The sequence below is a fragment of the Nelumbo lutea genome, chromosome 4 (assembly GCF_056320005.1).
Source record: "Nelumbo lutea isolate HS-2025 chromosome 4, American lotus-T2T, whole genome shotgun sequence".
Lineage (NCBI taxonomy): Eukaryota > Viridiplantae > Streptophyta > Magnoliopsida > Proteales > Nelumbonaceae > Nelumbo > Nelumbo lutea.
This window is the reverse complement of record NC_142687.1, coordinates 92,552,052-92,572,129: the sequence shown is the minus strand read 5'-3', so window position 1 is coordinate 92,572,129 and position 20,078 is coordinate 92,552,052. Positions and strand designations below refer to the sequence as shown.

The 20,078-nt window shown below is 38.7% G+C and overlaps 1 protein-coding gene across 2 annotated transcripts in view; it reads right to left on the bottom strand.

Moving 5' to 3' along the window:
* The window catches only part of LOC148861828 (mitochondrial Rho GTPase 1-like), a 57,831-nt gene that overhangs the window by 24,635 nt on the left and 13,118 nt on the right, over positions 1-20,078 (bottom strand). For both annotated transcript variants that reach the window (XM_088940849.1, XM_088940848.1), the window contains exons 7-11: positions 19,810-19,878; positions 19,390-19,445; positions 10,194-10,275; positions 9,260-9,471; positions 3,520-3,589 (exon numbers count right to left, since the gene is read on the bottom strand). In XM_088940849.1, coding sequence (XP_088796975.1) covers positions 3,520-3,589; positions 9,260-9,471; positions 10,194-10,275; positions 19,390-19,445; positions 19,810-19,878 — 489 coding nt within the window. The remainder of the gene's footprint in view (positions 1-3,519; positions 3,590-9,259; positions 9,472-10,193; positions 10,276-19,389; positions 19,446-19,809; positions 19,879-20,078) is intronic.

Genomic DNA, 20,078 nt, shown 5'->3' with positions numbered 1-20,078 from the left:
TGTGACATCTACTCCCAACTTGAGGGGGGAGTGTTGAGTTGGGCCAATTTCTAGTTATTGGGCCTAGTTATTTAGCTCTTATATTTTTAAGTTGTTGGGCTTTAGGCCCATTAGCTTATGTTCTTAAGTTGTGACTGTTCAGCTACTTTAGTAGCCGCCCTACTAAGGGCATTCTTGTAATCTCTTATTCTTTTAAGTATAAAATATAATGAGGGGTTGGCGGCCAAAACTAATTCAATTCTGGTTGACATCCTACTCTTTCTTTCTTCTCTTTTCTTCTCTACTGCCGAAACTCATCTTCTTCTTTCTCTTCACAAAGAATTCATCTAGATTTCCAAATAGTAATTTCTACTCTTAGAATGTCCTATCTCAGAGTGGCCCTTAACCTATTTAGGTCTTCCCTAGGTGCTAACCCTAACTTTAATTAGGGCTATGCTTGCCAATCTGTTGATTTATTTCTTCATTGTCATTAGGATTCCTTCTAGGGAAGCTAAGAAGATAGAAAAACTGACGAGGGATTTCCTTTGGGAGTCAGGGGAGGAGAAAAAGGATCACCTGATCAGGTGGGAGGTAGTTAGCTTAAGTAAGGATTATAACAATGAAGCTCTAGATTTGTAATGTATGATGTTTGCTCTGGTAATTCTGTTCTTTTTTTGGGAAAATATTTGGGTGGGTAACCAACCTCTCAAAGATCGATTTTTTTTTATCAATAACAGAATTTTATAAAAAGAGATATAGAAATTACAACCAGGAGGGAGGGGTAAGAAGACTTAACCCTCTCAAAGACCTATTTCCCTCCCCTTATTTCATATCCCTCTTTAAAAAGGAGCTGGTTTCCAGGTTCTTATCCTCCCGATCCCTCCCGTTGTCCTTAAACTGGGATTTTGGCTTCCGTAGAGGGTTGAGGGAAGAGAAGTTTGCTTGCATCACTGAGATGCTACTTCTACTTGACTCTATTTGTTTAGACCCTCTTAATCCTGATAGAAGAATTTGGACCTTAACTTCGAGTGGCTCCTTCTCTAGTACCTCTTTCTTCAAATCCCTCAGCTCCTCCCTAAAATAGTGGTTTTCTATTGGGAAGTTTACCATGGAAAGATTAATACTTTGGACAACTTGCAAAAAAAGAAACCTTTTATGTGCTTGTCCCCAAACTATTACCATCTAATGATATCTTGCTCCTTTGTTGTAGCTATTTGGAATTTGGATTTTCTTGTTGTTTGGGTGCAGGTGGAACTTGCCATCCGATGTGACATCGCTCTTTGATCCATCTACCTTTGGTTGGCCCACGAAGAGGGGGAAATTAATGTGGAAATGTACTAGAGCAGCTCTGTTATGGACTATTTGGGAGGAAAGAAATGCCAAAATATTTCAAGGAAAGCAAAGGAGTATTATTAAAGTAAAAGAGTGTATCTTGACAAGGGCAACCTTTTGGCTGAAAACTACAGCACTTCTTGAGAATTAGTCCCATGATAATCTCAGGAGAAACTGGGCAGCAGTGGCTTCGACATCTTCTCAAAAGATTAGAATACAAGCTAGCTAGCTACCCCCTCCAGAGGGCGCTGTGAAATTGAACTTTGATGGATGGGAGTAATCAAGGGAACTCAGGACTGTCGGGTATAAGGATAGCAACATTCTTCCCTTAGACTCAGGACCAGTGGGAGTTGGAGACTCTACAAGGGCTGCGATACTAGCAGCAATACAAGGAATACAGCTTGCCAACCGACTTGGAGTGGAGAATTTGGTAATTGAAGGAGATTCCAAGGTGGTTGTGGGTTTGTTGGTGAACCCAAATACTGTTAATTGGGATTATAGGCATCTCCTAAGAAGAGTCAATTGGCTTACAAGAAACATGTCAGTTAATTTTCAGTGGGTTAGCAGATCAGCAATGCTTTGGCTGATTCTCTTGCTAAACAAGGGGTCTCAAGGGTTTCTTTGTACTGGGCAACTTTGTAAACTGATTTCTGTCTAGTGTGAGTTTTGTGCTTTCGTCTTTAAAGAAGAGGTCACATCTCGTGCCTCTTCTTAGGCTGTTTGTATGCTCACAATTTCACTATTAATATCAACTTCTTTCATTTATCAAAAAAAAAAAAATGTACAATACTGTATGTCTCCGGCAACCCATTATAAATAGAGAGGGCAGCCCCAGGTGCCCACCTTGATTACATTAATATATCCCTGATGGAAAGTTAACCTAAAACAAATGATCCCTTTGCACCCCTTGCCTAACTAATGCATCAGCTAGATTATTAGCTAATATCTGAAACCATGAGAAAGAAGTTCCTAAGAAAGAGCAATTTTCTTTCTAAATTCTAAGTACTTTCCTCCTAGATCTTATGACTAAATATAGAGGCCTTTTCGCCATTATATATGACAATTATCTTTTTGGTTGGCAAAAACAATTACAATATTTGATTGCATTAGGTTTCCAAATACCTGGCATACAGCTTGGTACCTACTAAATATGGTTGTATTTAAAAATTTAATTACATTTTGCCTCTTAAACATTCAAATATTACACAATTAAATAATGAAACAACAAAGCAAGAAGAGTTCTAGTTTTACTATATTAGGGTTCTATACATTCATGAATAATTTGCTAATTTGCTTAAACTACAAAGTAATTAACATTGACTTAACAAATATTGAACAAATATCAAGTCTCCCCCTATGCATTTTATGTGTAAAGCAAGTTGTGAAACTACTTTCCATCTAATAATCTCATGATCATTTGTATCTAGTACATATTATTTCTTCTCTCTCTTTTTTTTTTATGAATATTTCTTCTCGTTTTTTTTTTTAGTTTGATTGGAATCCTCCTAGGGATGCATATAAACTATAAAGGCAGATATGGTTTGGAGTTTGGACTGTCTGGGAGGAAAGAAACGCCATATCTTCAAGGATAAGGTCCAAGCCAGAGAAGCTGTGACAGAAAATATTACAGTGAAGATGGTAGATTAGGTTAAATCCATGAAGATTTTTCACCCTTTCCATATCTTCTTAATGCAGATATGGAAGCAAGGAAAAAATCCATGGGGAAAGAAATTAGTTTTCCGATTTCTACACCATTTGCAGAATTTTTGGATGATAGCATATAGTACTGTTTAAGTTTTCTTCAATTAATTTTCTACTTGTAGCCATCTCAAGGATAGTCTTTTAGTTTCTCAGAAGTTCACTGTTGTTTCGAAACTACTACTTTTGGTAACATTAGGACTAACTATTTATAGTAATTCCAGTAATTACTATTTGTATAGTAAAATTGTTATATGCTATTTTTAGCAATTTCCAGTGGCTTTACATTAAGTTAGTTTTAGTAGGATAAGTAATGAGTTATTTTGGGAGTTAAAAGAGTCCTAATTTGCTTGTCCGAATGGATTACTTACGGATTTGTCTTAGTTCCAAAGCAAATAGAAGTTAATTATGGACCGTTATATCTGATCAGCGCATGCATGTTACTTTCCATGTGTGCGTCCATGAGTGTAGGCATGTTCGTAAGAGAGTAAAGGCATATTGCATGCTTACCCCTGGCCGATCAACAATATTCACCACAAAACGCTCACTAGTGGTTGGAGAATAATTTTCAGAGAATGGCCTGCATTATGAAAACAATTTGAGATGTCATTGAGTCAAGTCATAATAATCATTTGAGAGAAGCTCTCTGATGAAGCGTAGGGCTGAGAAAAGGGAAGCAACAGTCATGTTTGCATACAAGTTTTTACAGATGGGCCAACTGTTTTTTTTTGAGAGAGGGAGAGGGAGACGATAATTGAGTTTCATTTAAAAGAGGACACAGTACGTGAGATGATGCACATAAGGAAGCAGATAGACAAAAAGGCCAATATGAGGTCTACACTAGCAGAGACCTATCACTATACAAGACATCCAAGAGAGGACCATATTTAGCTAGACCAGCTGCTACATAATTTATTTCCCTTGGAATCCGGTACAGATTTACATTCATTACACTCACACTATCTTGGAAACAGCCTCTCTGTGTATCTGTGGTGGTAAGGCTGCATATATCTGTCTCTCCCCAGACCCCACATTGACGGGCCCCTCGTGCACTGGGCTACCCTTTTTTACACTCAGAATATCTCCAGCCTCAGCCAGGTAGTGATTAGTCTCCAAATACCACCCTCCTCTTCTACTAACCACTTAATAGTATTTGCAGAGTTTCCTTAAATGATTAGATTCCAAATGCCCAGGTCTCTAGTGATACTGATACCAATAAGAGTTGCCAGGACATCTGACTTACTGGAGTCAGCATACCCAATTGGTCCATTGTAAGCCCAACAGATGTTACTGTTCCTCTAGTTATCATCCCTTCCTTTCTTGCACCTGGACCTCAAGGGATGGTAGGAAGTCTAGGGGAGGAGAACAAAAGATTAACCACACTATTGGGCTCACTAACAAAATACCTTTAGGCCTTGTTAACTTTTCAAAAGGTCACTTAACCGGGTAAGCACTTACCCAGGTAAATGTTTCCTGGGAAAGTTAGAATGGGCAAACTTGTCCCATTATGTTTCGTAAACTTTTCCCCAGGTGGGAAAGTTACTTGCCCACCTAGGAAACTGACTTTACCGTAGGGCCCAAAGCTTTCCAGAAAAAGAACACTGTAAAGTTGGTCAATGGGCGTCATTTTCCTAATCCAACTTTCCCCCTCCTATTTCCCGAAAAACGAACAGGGCCTCAAATAGATGCTATCGTTCCTCTCTTTAATCAGTCCTTCAATCTCTGCCATTCCCAGTCTTCTTGAAGCACTACCATCAGAATTAAAGTCCTCACCCCTTCCTTTCTTGCACCTGGGCCTTGAGGGATGGTTAGAGGCCTAGGGGAGGACAACAAAAATGTTAACCACATTCCAATTGGGATCACTGACAGAAATACCTATAAAGAACTCAGAACTAGTGACCCACAAGTTGCAAATTGCAATTGTGAGTAATGTGAGAGATTTAAGTCTTCCTAAGATCTGGTCTTGTTGTCAAATGTAATTGTTCATCTCTTCCTAAACACCCCACATCACCGCATGGATAACTATTTGCCAGTAGACCTTACTTCTCCGACTAAGACCTCTACCATTCCACTGTCAAAGGAAACCCAAAATACCCTCCAGAGCAACCCAACAGTATCCCATAATGTTGAGAAAATAGTGCCAAATACTTCTAGTTTCCTGGCAATTGAAGAGAAGATTATTAGCAGATTCCCCACCACAGATGCATAAAATGCAAGTACAAGGGAAGAGACATATTCAGTCAATATTCTTCCATTGGAAATCACATGTTTACTCTCTTCACGCAGGCCTCCCGAACAAAAAAGCAAACTCTGGGAGGAATGTGAAGGGACCGGATCTTCTTGCAAAGAAGGGAAGTGTTCTGCTCACCTGCAATCAAGGCCTTGATGAAAGAGTTCGAAGATGATATCATTTTATTTGTGGAGGCTACCTTGAAGAATACTTCTTTTTTTTTTTTCAGTAACAGGAACATTTCATTAATACAGAAAAAAAGGACATACAATGAAACATGACAGAGAGAGGAAAACTCTCTTAACTCTTTCTGAGATGACAGCTGATTACACTAATTACAACACAGCCTTTAAAGTTGATCCCTTCCCACCCCTTGCTTCATCAAAGCATCAGCAAAAGAATTAGCACTTCTTTTTACCCACTGCAACTTAAACTTTTATGATTTGTGTTACCCGCTTGAACTCCTTTTTTCATTAACATAGTTCCACCAACCCGTCTCCTCCTTTTGCAGCCAGCTCACTACTAACTTTGAATTCCCTTCAATGATCAGCCTCCTTATGTTCAGCTCCTTCGCCTGTTGAATTCCTTCCATCACAGCCATGATTTCAGACCTCAATGAACCACCCATACCTATCGGGCCCAAGTAGAAAGCAATAATTCTTCTCTCCTCATTCCAGTACTACATCAAAGTTCAGCTTGATAAACCCGCAAGTAGAAGGGGACCAGGTTGGTCTGATGACAACTTTAGAGAAAGAGGAGTCAGCCACTTCCTTCCATTATCTAAGCAAGTCATTGGTAGAAATTCCTTTAAAACTGCTCAAAGATTTTACCCATTGGACCACTCTGATGGTAATGGTTTTTTCAATGAGTGCTTCTCCACTCCTCTCCTTAAAAAACTCTTTGGTTTCTTTCCTCCTAGACTGGTCCAGCAAATAGCCTCTTGTGCACCTCCACAGAATTCTCCCCCTTCTCTTTTGCCAGTTGACAAAGGTAGAATCAAACAAGCTTTGTACACTCAACAAGAGGTTCCACCTGCACCCAAACAAAGACAGAAACCAGCCCCAAAAAATAGAAACAAAAGTAGGAGGTTAAAAAGTGGTAGAAAGTCTCATCATTAGCCTTACGAAGAATAGGCTTGTTCCAAACCTCCTTAACAAGAAAAGGCACCACAGAACTGTTAGGGGGTTGGATGAAGGTTGACAAGGAGGCACAGGAGAAAGAACTAGAGTATGCAAGATACAAAATCCAACTGTCTGAGCTAGAAGGCATTAAGAAAGAAAAAACAAGCTCATCCGTAAGGTCAGACAAATTAACGGAGATGGAAATTGTTCCTTCAGTGGGGAGTAAACCTGTTCATGAGCTGGCTCGGGCTTGGCTTTTGCGAAAACTTGAATGGGCCTGGCCCGAAGCCCAAGTCTGAAACAGTGTGTAAAGTTAGGCCCGAAGCCCAGCCAGGTCTGGTGGTGAATCACCCAACCACACATGTTCCCAAAATTTAACAAGTTTTCAGAGGACATGTTATATCTGATTATTGATGGATTTCTAGCAGGAAGCTCTCATTGCCCTAGCCCAAAGTCCAGCATCCCACCCGTCAACTGCAAGCCCATGGATGCTTATAATAATCACATTTGCCCACAATTTATCCTTTTCCGCCGGCAATCTCCATAACCACTTACCCAAAAGAGTCGTATTCCTTTTATGGATATTCCCTACACCTAAAACCACTAAATTTCTTACTTCTACTCACCACCTCCCAACGAACTCTATAATCCCTCTTCTTCTCCCTTGGTTCCCATAAAAATCCCTAATCAAAATTTCCAATCTTCTACTCACCCCTTCTAGAATTTTAAATACTAATAAATAGTAGACAAGCAGATTGGTCAACATTGACTTAATCAATGACCTATCCCCCAAAGACATATTTAAAGGAGTAGGGGGGATGCACAATTGTACATGAGAGGATGTACAAATAACACAAACAGAACAAAGCAACTAAGAACCACCCAACTTAAGGGGGCAATACAACTCTTATCAAGTTTGACCTTTAAATATGACATTTTATCAAAAAGTTTGACAATATGACATTTTTTATCTCAACTCTTATCAAGTTTGACCTTTAAATATGACATTTTTTATCCATCTAATTCATCCCTTCATAGAAAACAATAGTATCATTTGCAAATTGTAAATGTGTTATTGGGACACCCTCCCAACAAACTCTCCAGTCTCCACCTCCTCACCAAATTCCTAGAAATTAATCTTTGAAGAACATCCGCAATTAGATTAAAGAGGAAAGGGAAAGTGGGCTCCCTTGTCTATATCCTCTAAGGGCAAGAAAATGATCCACAAGAGTTCCATTCGCCAAGATAAAGTAGTGACAAGTCCTAATACACCCCATGATCTAATTGCACCATCAACCTTCAAAGCCAAAAGTTCTCATTACCTCCATTAAAAGTCCTAATCCACCATATCATAAGACTTTTTTTTAAGCAAAGGTAACTTCACCATATCATAAGACTTTTCCAAATCCAACTTGCAAACAAAACCCGGACTCTATAGTGTGGTGTTTTAAGAATGAAATTAAAAAATTCAACTGCCTCACTAGGAGCTTGACAGTGACAATACAATGGGTGGGGAGATCAACAAACTCTATGGCTGATGGTCTTGCAAAGCAAGGGGTAAATAGGGAAAGTTTGTATTAGGCTCAATTGTAGACTGAATCTGTTTTCTACTTGTCTTTCTTCCTGCTGTTAGGAGAGGACGCAGCTCGTGCCTCTCCTTGGCAAGTTTGTAACTGCATTAGTTTTCTATTAATGAAACTTGTCTTTTTATTTATCAAAAAAAAAATCACCAAAACAAAGAACATTACTTGATTGCTGACCAGAACTTGACTTCTCTTTCTTCCCTCCACTGCAGTGATTCCCTAGATCAGACCTTTCAACATGACTTCCACATTGATCTATCTCCTCAAGGTTCTTATGAACAATCCATTTCCACAGATTTTCACACAGAAACGCGTGCCCAGCTGTATGACTCTGCTTGAATTTTCTCTCTTTCAAAACCCCTAACTTGAACCAAGGTGTCTTCGAAGTGGGTAATGGGAATAGGATAACATTATAGACTGAACTTTCTCTCTTTCAAAACCCCTAACTTGAAGCAAGGTGTCTTCGAAGTGGGTAATGGGAATAGGATAACATTCTAGACTGACCTTTAATGTGATGATTCTGCTTTGGCTCTCTTTTCCCAGGATTTTATCCTTTCCCTGAACAAAGATGCAACCATCTCCTCTTGCTTTCCTGCTTTCCCTACTGAAAACAGTTAGAACCTGAACCTTAGAAGATCCCCAAGGGATGTGGAAGTCAATGAAGTTGCTGACCTCCATACCCTTAGGGAGGTCTACATTTCCCTTCTCCACAGGCCCCACATGATAAATATTCTATGGACTCAGTTTCCTATAGAGTTTGTGGTCATTGTCCAGATGTTTTACTTGACTATCAAGTTAAGAGATCTTTTTTTTAGATATCTTCTGAAGGGCTACACAAGGGGGGTAGCCCATCCCCCAACCCAGGTGCAGGTGGGATTCGATCCCAAGTCTCCGCTATGACCAGCAGGAGGCCTTACCAACCAGCTGGTTGGCACCTTGCTATCAAGTTGGGTTAGGATATCTTAAGAAACCTTTAGAAGAAAATATTTGGTTTCACTTTTGGTTTAGAAGTCAATATTATTTTAATAAGTAAATATTTCACCCTATGAATCTATAAGTAGAGTGAAAACCGTTATAAGACATAGTCGATGAATATATTAATAGACTTGTAGGGTGAAATGAAATACATTTTATGAGCAGATTTGATTCTTTTGTCCTACATCAATCCTGTAGTAGAGTGATACAGAAAATAAAAAACTGGACCTTAAAAGGTAAAATTAGAAAACTTAAGTCAACCAAAGAAACAATCCCGAGCCTTAGCTGGACCTAACTTAAACTATCAGTAGTTCACCAGGATGCTGGTTCAGAGGGTTCACCTTCCAAGAAATGAATTTAGCAATGCAGATTTTCCAGCATTTTTAGGCCCAAATACAAAGCATTGGTACACATTTCTTTCTGATTGCAGCTTTTTACGGTCCAATCGTCTTCGCCTGGTTATACAAAGTGCTGAAGCAGGATCACCAACATATCCAATATATATCAAATTAGATAGAGTTCGAGCTGGGTCAAGTAGTGTCATGAGGGCCCACTGCAGCCAACAAAAATCCTCAGCAAGTGTACTTGAAAAAGACAATGAACATGACTCATGGTTTAAAATCTAGAAAACAACAAACCAATTGGAGGACAATGAGATTAATATGAAACCAAAACAAAAAATACCAATATTCATTTGATTAGAAGTTAAATGGGAAGGCATAACAGTGCATAGCAACAAAGCACCTATGAGGCATGTCACTATGCTTTATATACTAGGTGTCTTATTGATTTAATAATTGAGACCTTAAGTGTTGACAATCAACAACCCATCAGAAATCAACATTCAAAATATGCAGCCACAACAAAAGTTCACCAGAAGTCCTCCATGGAATAGAAGAACTGGAGCAAACATATCATTCCCCTAACCACTACCAAAAGAAAACAAAAAAGAAATAACTGTTTGTAACTTACTCATAGCTACACTTAATAAAAAGGTAATGGTTGCAAAAGAATAACTTCAAGCTGTTAATTACTTTTCCCTTCATAAAATGACCACATGAAAACAAAACACCCATGTGAATTAGTTGCACAGTTCTCATCAATCCTACATGCAGGGAAAGAAAGCAAGCATCAATGGTGCCAAAATTTCTGAAACAATGCTTACCAACATCAATTTACAACAAACATAATAGAAAGAAGGTGGAAATTTTGATCTAAATTATAACCAGATGAAATAAAAAAAGAAAAGAAAAGAAATTGTATGGAGATACGCACCTGGGACAGAAATCCATCAAATGATAACCCATTTAGTGCGGTCTTCCCTGCAGCATCCTTATACGGAGCTCCATTCCAAGGACTGAATTTCAAAATTTGGAAAAAAAAAACAATATAATAAATAAGAAAACATATAAGAGGAAAACTCTAGTTTAATAGAATTTTGACAGAGTGGTATCAACCAATTACATGAAAATCATATAGCTACATAGATTAAATTGATGGTATACTAACAAAGATATATGCATCTCAAGCATGAGTACTATCATCATAATTTCACTATTGGGACGACAGTTGATACTGAAAACTCAAAATCAAGGCTTAAACCTATAGGTAGGAATACACACAATATCAAATAAAACACCCAGAAAGATCCTAGATTTTGAGGTGATCAGAGTGACAGAATGCTTCTACAAACCAAAATCAACCCAAGCAATTGATAAAATTCTTCCTATTCCATTTATCAAAACAAAATCTTCCTATTCCAAAAAAAAAAAAAAGGTGACAATGAAACAGTACAATATCCAAAATGAACTAATGCAGGAAAATAATTTTGAAGAAATTATTGGCAGACATAGAAACATAAAGGAACAATCGTAGATGCAACACAAAATGCATGTCTGCAATGCACCCACCTAGATGTCTAGATACATGTATGCATTTTTTTGTACAAGAAGAAGTTTAAACACTCTCGTCAAAATGTTAGAACTATCTATCTATATAATTTCACTGTCCTTTCTGATTTCTTAATGAAATGTGTTTTTCCTATTACAATAATAGATCATAGATGTCAAAGTATAACACCCATTCTAGAGTTTGACATCACAATAGAACCAGGACACCATCGTGGGACCAGACTGCCAGAGCATGGAGCAGAATAAACTCATCACATGAAAATTTTGAAAAGCTTCAATTTGTTATAACATTGCTTCAGATGTGTATGCATAAGGATAGGTAACTTTTCTTTTTTTGGCAGGAAAACATGTGGGAACTTTTTTTGCTTAAATTTATTTATTTATTTTTGTAATCAGTTGTTTTTATACATGAAAGATAATTTTATTAAAATCAAGAGAATCAACCATTACAAGCAGCCCTTGAAAAGGTGTGAGCTGTGAGCTCTTCCAAACAGGAAAATAAACAAACTGGAAATACAATCACAACTGAGCCCAGTACAGCTGATCCCTATTTTCCCCTTGCTTGGCTAAGTAATCAGCCATAGTATTAGCTGATCTTCCCACCCATTGTATTCTAAAATTCATGTTTCTTGTTTAACCACTTGAATTTCTTGATTTCATCCCTGTAGCACCAAGAGATAGACTACAGATCCTCCAATCATCCCACCACCGCCTAAGAATCACTTTGAATCATCAAATTCTCCACTCTTAGCTCATTTGCAATCTGGAATCGAAGGGGTTCTTAGAGATAAGGATGGTGTTGTTATGGAGGGGTTCTTTGCAAATTGGAATTTTGTAATCAGCTGTTTGTAACATAGAGAATACATAATAAATGTTATGTTGTTAATAAGAAAGACGGTGTAAATAACAGTAATTCAATGGTGACAAAATTAAAAACAGAAAATTTGTATGGCAGGTGGATGGTCATGGTACTATCATTAGCAATAACTACTTATGATATGCAAAGAAATTTGGGGGAAATCCTTTTCTCTTCACCTAGACCTTATTGCAGATCAAATACAATTCCTATAAGTTTTTTTTATAGGAAACGGTAATTTTCATTAGAGAATTGAAAGGATTACAGACTTACCACCAACAAAATGGAAGGAAAAAAACAAGAACTTACAAACAAGCCCAAAACAAAGCCTCCCTAGTAACTCCTTGCTTAGCTAAAGTGTCAGCCATTCCATTTGCTGACCTTCTTACCCATTTAAAGTGCACCCCAATCTCCCTTGCTAAGCTAATAATCTCTCTTACAGGCTGTCTAAGAGACCAAACTCCCAAGTTTCCAGATTGCATCCACCCTATTACCAGCTTTGGAGTCTCCTTCCACTTCTAATTGTTGCCATTCCCCATTGTTTCGCCAGTCTCAAACCTAGAAGTAAGGCCACTACTTCTGCCCTTAATGAATCTCCCACCCCAATTGGGCCCGAGTAAAGGGCCAAGCCTTTTCCTTCCTCATTTCTGAACACACCCCCAACTCCCGACTGACCTGGATTACCCAAGGAGCTTCCATCAAAGTTTAGTAGCTTCACCCTGAGCTGAGGCGGTGGTATCCAACTTTCTTGTACCACAGGGGAGGAAGGAGAGGATACAGCTATAGCACTCCAATTTCTAATTAGGTCAGCTAAGGAGAAGTCCTTGAAGAGATGATGTACTTTCAGCCAATGCATAACCTTGATGGTGACAACCTCAACAAGTGCTTCCTTGGATTTATCTTGCCCTAGGAAGATCCTATGGTTTCTTTCTTCCCAGATTGACCAAAGGATGGCTGCTCTTGTTATTCTCCACATTACCCTGCCTCTTTTCCTTGGTTGTCAGAAGAAGCTAGAGTCAAAAAGGTTCGGCACACCTAAGGGGGGATTCCATCTGCAACCAAACTAAGAAGAGAACCAATCCCACAAATAAGAAGTAAAAGGACAAGAAATCAAAAGATGAGTTGTCGTCGTCTCACCATTTCTTAAGCAAAGGTAATAGACATGTGGGGAAAGGCACCAGTTTGGCCTTTTTCTTTGAAGTACATCCATAGTATTGATCTTTTGAAGAGCCACTTCCTAGCAAAAAAGCCCTAACCTTTGGCGGCATAGGAGAATGCCAAACTTCTTTAGCAGGAAAGGAGACAGACGCAATAGAAGAAGACTCTTTCCAAATTCTACTGTCTGAGCAAGAAAGATCTAGGAAAACCGAACTCAACACAACACAATGAACAACTCATCTGCAGAAGCCAATTCTGAATCCCTCAACCCTCTTCCCAAACCCAAATAACAAGTCCCCTCAAACACATGAAGCGAGGAGATGGTTTTGAATTTATTTAGGGAAAGAAAATATATTACCGGGAATCAATCCTTAAGGGGGGTGTTCCCAAGCCAAAGGTCCTCCTAAAATAGAATTTTATTACCTGAGCACACATCAAATCTGATGAAAGGCTGAAAGGAAGGCAATACTCTAGTAATTGCTTTCTAAGGGGAGAAATGAGAAGCCCTAGGGTCGACGCCAACATCCCATCCATTGGCTTCCATCCCGTGAATACTTTCCGCCACCAAGTGCCACAAATTGTCTTGCTCCAAAGGAAATATCCACGATCATTTTCCTAATAAAGCTACATTTCTTAATCTGATATTGCCAATGCCTAGAACCCCCACTTCCTTTTTCCTAGAAACTACTTCTCACTTCACTAAATGGTCCTTTTTTGAGTCACCCGGTTCCCAATAAAATGTCTCTCACGAGATTTTCTAACTTATTGGCAACCTTGGCAGCAAGCTTAAAGATAGACAAAAATACACCGGAAGGTTGGCTAGAGCGAACTTGATTAAAGTGATTCTACCCCCCTAGTGAGATATAATTTCTCTTCCACCCTGCTAGCTTCTTAGTGAATCTTTCCAAAACTGGGTACCAAAAGCTTTTTGTTCTAGGATTTTCCCCCAGGGGCAGACCTAAATAAAATAGAGGCCAACCATTTACCTCGCACCCTAAAGCCCTAACCACCAAATGCACCTCATCTTCCGGTAAATTCACCCCCGCTACACAACTCTTGTTCCAATTGATTTTCATATTGGAGACTCTATCAAAATGCATCACCACCAATCTCAAATTACCCATCTCCTCAATTTCCCCTTCACAAAAGAGAATGATATCATCCGCAAATTGTAGGCGAATGCCAATCATCTGTTGCCTCCCAATTCTCCAACCTTTTAGTAGATTTCTTGAATCAACCCTAGATATCAAGACACTTAGGACATCCATACTAAGGTGAAGAGGAAAGGTGACAAAGGGTTTCCTTGTCTAAGGCCCCTCTTTGCAGGAAAGAAGTCCCTAGCTACACCATTCACTAAGATTGAGAAGTGACAAGAGGTAATACAACCCTTCATCCACTTACACCGTCTCTCCCCAAAGCCTCTATTAATCAACACTTCTAGCAAGAAATCCCAATCCACCAAATCATAAGCCTTTTCTAGGTCAAGTTTACAGATGAGACCCTTTTCTCCTTTTCTTTTTTTGTAATCCACACATCCATTGACTATTAAAATCTGATCGTTAATTTGTCTCCCTTTCACAAAGGCACCATGATGCGGTGAGATTAAGGAAGGGAGGACTTTCTTGAGTGTTAGTGCAAGAACTTTAGAAATGATCTTTATACAAACTCCCAATCAAACTAATAGGTCAAAAGTCCTCGGGCTGAACTGCAGGCACCTTCTTAGGGATCAAAGCTATGAATGTAGCATTTGCACCCACGTTTATTTTTCCTCTTTCAAAGAATTCCAAGAAAACCTCCACTAGATCATCACCTTAGATATCCCAACAGTCTTGATAACAAGCCATAGTGAATCCATCTGGGCACGGGGCTTTTGATCTTTCCATAGAGAAAACTACTTCCTTTATTTCTTGAACCTCAAACAGTCTTTCCAGGGGCTCCAACAATTCCCTTTCACCAACATGCCACTCAAAGTCAGTTAGAGTCTCTCTTACTCGACTGGGGCTGTCCTAAATGGATTTTAAATGCTCCACAAAAGCTTTTGCAATCTCTTCCTCTCTTGTCAGCAGTGCCTCATTCCATTCCAAACTTTCAACTATGTTCTTCCTCTTTCTTCCACTTGCCAAACTATGGAAAAATCTTGTATTACCATCTCCTTCCTTCAACCACTTACATCTTGATTTTTGTCTCCAACTTATCTCTTCTTTTCTAAGAATTTCCTCCAAATCTTGTTTCAACTTCCATCTCTCTTCCCTTTCTTCAAGCCCCAATCCTCTCTCTACCTCAGTAGCATCAAGTTCTTGAATCCTTTTAATAATAGCCTCCTTTTTGTCTTCAATTCTACCAAACTTTACTTTGTTCCAAGCTTCGATCTTGGCTTTTAGCTTTTGTAACTTCTTATAAAATCTATATCCCTTCCATCTAAAGACCACCTGATCCTCTTACCATCATTCTTTCACTTTCTTTTGAAAGTCTGGATGTAACAACCACATGTTTTCAAATCTGAAAAGGCAAGGTCCTCCTCCTAGTCTTTCTTGAGATAGTCTAACTGGACAATGATCCGACGTAGGTCTAGGTAGTGCCCCCATCACCAAACCACCCCATACTTCCTCCCAATTTGAAGAGAATAAAAATCTGTCTAGTTTACAACAAAGTGGTTCTTCCTAAAAATTAAACCAGGTAAAATCAGCTTTCACCAACAGCAGCTCCCTCAATTCAAAAGAATCCACAAAATAGTTGAACTTCCTCATACTTGAGGTGATCCTATGGTTGGGGTTATTTGTTTCAATGACAAAATTGGCCCATAAACATTTGTTAATGCCCATTCCGGTCCATCAACTCTTCTTCTGAATTTCACTATAATCGTATAGTTACCAATTAATTCTTCTGTAGAGTCCAAATCCTCGTTTTTCCAAATTGTCAAAATACCCCCTGAGGCCCCCCAAGACTGTGCAAAAGCCCAACTCAATCCTCTAGCAGACCAATACTTCTCACCCATCTCCTATCCACCTTTGATAGTTTTGATTCCTGAATCAACACAACATCTAGCTTTTCTTTTATGAGCATTTCCCTTATCACTCATCTCTTCCTGGAACTCCCCAATCCCCATACATTCCAACTAATAATCTTCATTGAGAAACAACTTATGAGCAACCCTAGACACCACCTTTTGCTAACCTGACTACCTTCCTTTTCTCCCAGAGCACCCCTTATCATAGTCCACTTCACATCTCAATCCCTCCACTTGATTCAATTTCTTCTTCCTCCTTTTAGGTGTCCCTCCTTCAAGCTTTTTCTTAGACTGATCTTGTTCTTCCGCTCTTTTCTTTTTTTGACTTCTGTTCCTATTTCTCCTCTTTGTTGTTTTTTCACCCGTTTTTACCCTTTCTCCCTCCCTCCCCCTTACCTGGGAACTAGAAACTAAAGTGTCACCCTCCTGTTCCTTTTCAAAATTCTCCCTTAATTCCACCTCTACCAAGAGTCTAAAGGTCTGCAAGATTAATCCCCAAATCCTTTCCCCTTCATCCACAATATCATTCAGAGCCTCTACATCCTCTAAAGCCTCTATTACTTCAATTGAATCACTAGGACAGGCAGTTTTTGGAAGAGTGTCACTAGGATTGGCAGCTTTTGGATGAGTGCCAGCTTCACTTGCGGGATGAAACAAAAAAAAAAAAAAAAAAACAACTGGGGAAGGGGGCAGATTAGTATAAAAAACTCAGGGAATACAAGAATCAAGACAAAATATACTAGAAACACCAAAACCTGAAACGTCACCAATTCTGCCTAGGTTCTGAGGGAGTTTGCTGGGAGAAGTCTCCTCAGGATCAACCTGTGTTGCACTAACAGAGGAACAGGGAGTGCCTGTTTCTTTGCCATTTGACTTAGAATCAGAGCTCACTCTAAATTTCAATGGCAGTGCCTTGGGCAACCCTGGAGCTGTGGGGATTGGTGGAGTTTTTAGAGGAAGGGATGAAGCATTAAGTGGGCTTTTAGTGGCCCAATCGGGGTTGCTGATTCTTCAAAAGCAGAAATCGTGGCTGTGCTCACAGGTCTTCAAGTTGCTAAAGAAAAGGGCTGGTCTGTTCTAACTATAAAAGGAGACTCTGCAAATACAATAGATAGTTAGGGGAAGAGGGAGGCCCTTGGAGACTAGCTAATTACCTGTCTAAGGCCAGAGACATTTTGGACACCATGGCCATAAATCTAATCTAGATTCCCAGGGAACTAAATACTACAGCTGATGGTTTGGCTAAATCGGGTACCTTTAAGGAAAATCTGTATAGTAAAAGAATTCTGCCTTTGTAATTTCTTTTGCTGTTTTTCTTGTAGTCTGTACATATTCTCATGCACCTTCTCTTTTCTTAATGCAACCAGTTATCTTTTCTCAAAAAATATTTCTATGATTTTAAAATTTACAGGTTGGGAAAATAGATCAGTGACAATTAATTTATTTATGAAAACAAGTCAAATATTACAAAAGTAAAGACACTTCCTCAGAGAAGCAATTCTATTGAGCACCTTAGCTAGAAACCCCCTATCCCAACTTCTTCACCACATAAATATATTCATATTGGGGCCCACCAATGTTTGCTGGAAAGAACAGCATGTTTAATCATGCAATTTTTTTTGAAGAAAATAGAAATATAGGTAGTCAGATAAAAGAATAAGCTTAATTATAACACAAAATACACATGAAAAGAGGGTTTTTTTCAGCATCACATTAAAAGAGGATTACAGGCAATCAGATCCTAATTAGAAGCAAAATTATGCAATGGAATCATCTAAAGTCTATGAAGATGGAGTTTAATATCACACCACCCACCATACTGCTTTTCTTATTTAAAAAAATGATTACATTTATGCTATACCTTAGCAAAAAAGAGGATGTTGCTCCAAAGGATTTACCCTCTGCTATTCAACCAGGCAGCTGGCCAATAAGGTCAATATTCCACAAAATTACCTATGGCGATCCAAACTTTTAATGAAATCCCACCACACTTTAATCACGAATGAGAAACAGAAGATGTAAGGAATTGATCTTTGCCATTCAGCCCATTCCCCACATACAGAACGTTTGTTCTGATGAGGAATTCTCAAGCTTTATCTATAACAAAATGATTTCATTAACTACTTAAAAGTACATGCATAAAAATCTAGGGAGAAAAATAAAGCCAGCATAATGGGCCAAGCCTAGTCTTCCATAAAACCATCCCCATGGCCCATGCTAAAAATCTAAAATGTCTCTAGGGCCTTGGATTCCATTATTTCCACAGCTGGGAATACATAAAAAACAAGGATTATATTAGTATTTCACAATCTACTGGTAGCTTTTTATGTGATTCAGATTTTCGAATGTTGTATCATATTCCAAATATTGTAGTTGAACCCATGTCAACAGTTCCAAATGCTAAGGTCTATCCAGTACAAGTAATCCCTATTTACCCCTTGCTTAGCTAAAGCATCCAACATCATATTAGCCAATCTCCTAACCCAATGTATCCTCAAATTAATATTTCTAGTAAGCCGTTTCAAGCCCCTTAATCTCCTAAAAAGGAAATATTGTCACAGCTGACAGTATCAGGTCAACATCCATTTGTGGTTTGCTCCACAGAGACGGATATTATGCATGCATAACAAGGACACACAAGCACAGCAACAAGGGAATTTGTAAAAAGCCGCCAGCAAATCAAACAGAAATACCACATTTGTACTCATAACAAGGAGACAACCCTCAGAAGTCAGAAGCCTCCCCCTCCCCCACCCACATTTGTACTCTTCTGATGTGAATGTGTCATAAGAGCTCCTGTGTTAGGCAGACCCTAACAACATGGCTGGATATGAAATTTACACTAAAAATTGAAGTATGCAACACAATAAAGCGCACTTGTACAGGTATCCAGGTATCATAATAGTATTCAACTATACATGTATGCAGAGCAAAACAACAAGATGATATCCTACACAGGAATTGGACACAACTTGCCTCAAGGTGTTCCATTAATAAATTAAAGGGAAAATTATCAACCCTAATAATGACAAATACTTGCAGCGAGTAGGAGACATTTAAGTGAGACATATTTAAACAGAAGCACAATTTATTGATTAAAAAATTAAATAGGATTAATTATCAAAAAAATTAAATAGGAGTTGGTTTCCCTGAGTTCCTTAAATCATGAGGCTACACCCCACTTTCTTCAAATCTACAACCAAGGCAAAAGTTTAAAAAACTAAAAAAAACATAAACACAGAAAAGCAGAGAGAGAGAGAGAGAGACAGAACCAATGTAGACAAAAGATACCACTGTTGCACACCAATTTAAGAAACACTGGGAAGAGGAAGATCTATGAGCATTGAGAAAGATATGTTGCTAATCCAAATAGTTTAAACTACCCAAGAAATATCAGAATCAGATATAATTAGATTATTAGAAGCAAATAATAATGTGTTATCATATCTTGCAATCCATAGAGTTACCAATAATTGTAACATATCTTGCATTGACATCTAGGAAACAGACTACAACATATGGCTCAAGAAACAAATTCACCTTTCTGGTGCAATTGAAAAGAGATCATCAAGCTCCACGGGTCGCAAGGCCCCATCCTAATATATACAAGGTCCAGAGTGTCAAAGCTTCAAAATCCTTGCGATTATGGAATATAAGACATGCTAGCTTTAAAAGTAAACCAATAATTGTTAAGGCCTCTTACAACACTATATGGCAAGCTGAATCTACCATCCCATAGTAAATGCAAGTTGTAGTCTAGGGAATCCACTGTATAATTCTATTTGGGTGTAGACAGCTTGACAATACACTTCTTCCTTAAACTTACAGCAGTGTTTTAAAAGCACAAGGTGCAAGAAAGCACAAATGGCTTTTTGCAGCCAATGCACAAGGCACAACGCATACACCATCAAATGGCTTCTTAATCAGTGGTAAAGGAACAAGGAGGAGAGCAATGCATACACCATCAATGTCAAACAAGGTGAAGATACCCTTCAGAAAATCCACAGCTTCATTTGTCAGCTCCACACTCTACAAGATTGAGATTAGGAAATAAATATTTCACACATTTTCTTTCTTACAGGTAACATAACTTTTTTCAGAATAAGATAACATAAAATTTAAGAGGGAAAAAAGGATATAAGGGAAGCCCATGCCCAGCTCCCAGAAAGAAGGAACAAAATAAGCTCTAGCATAGGCAGCTTTAGACCTCAATATATCACTTCCCTTGG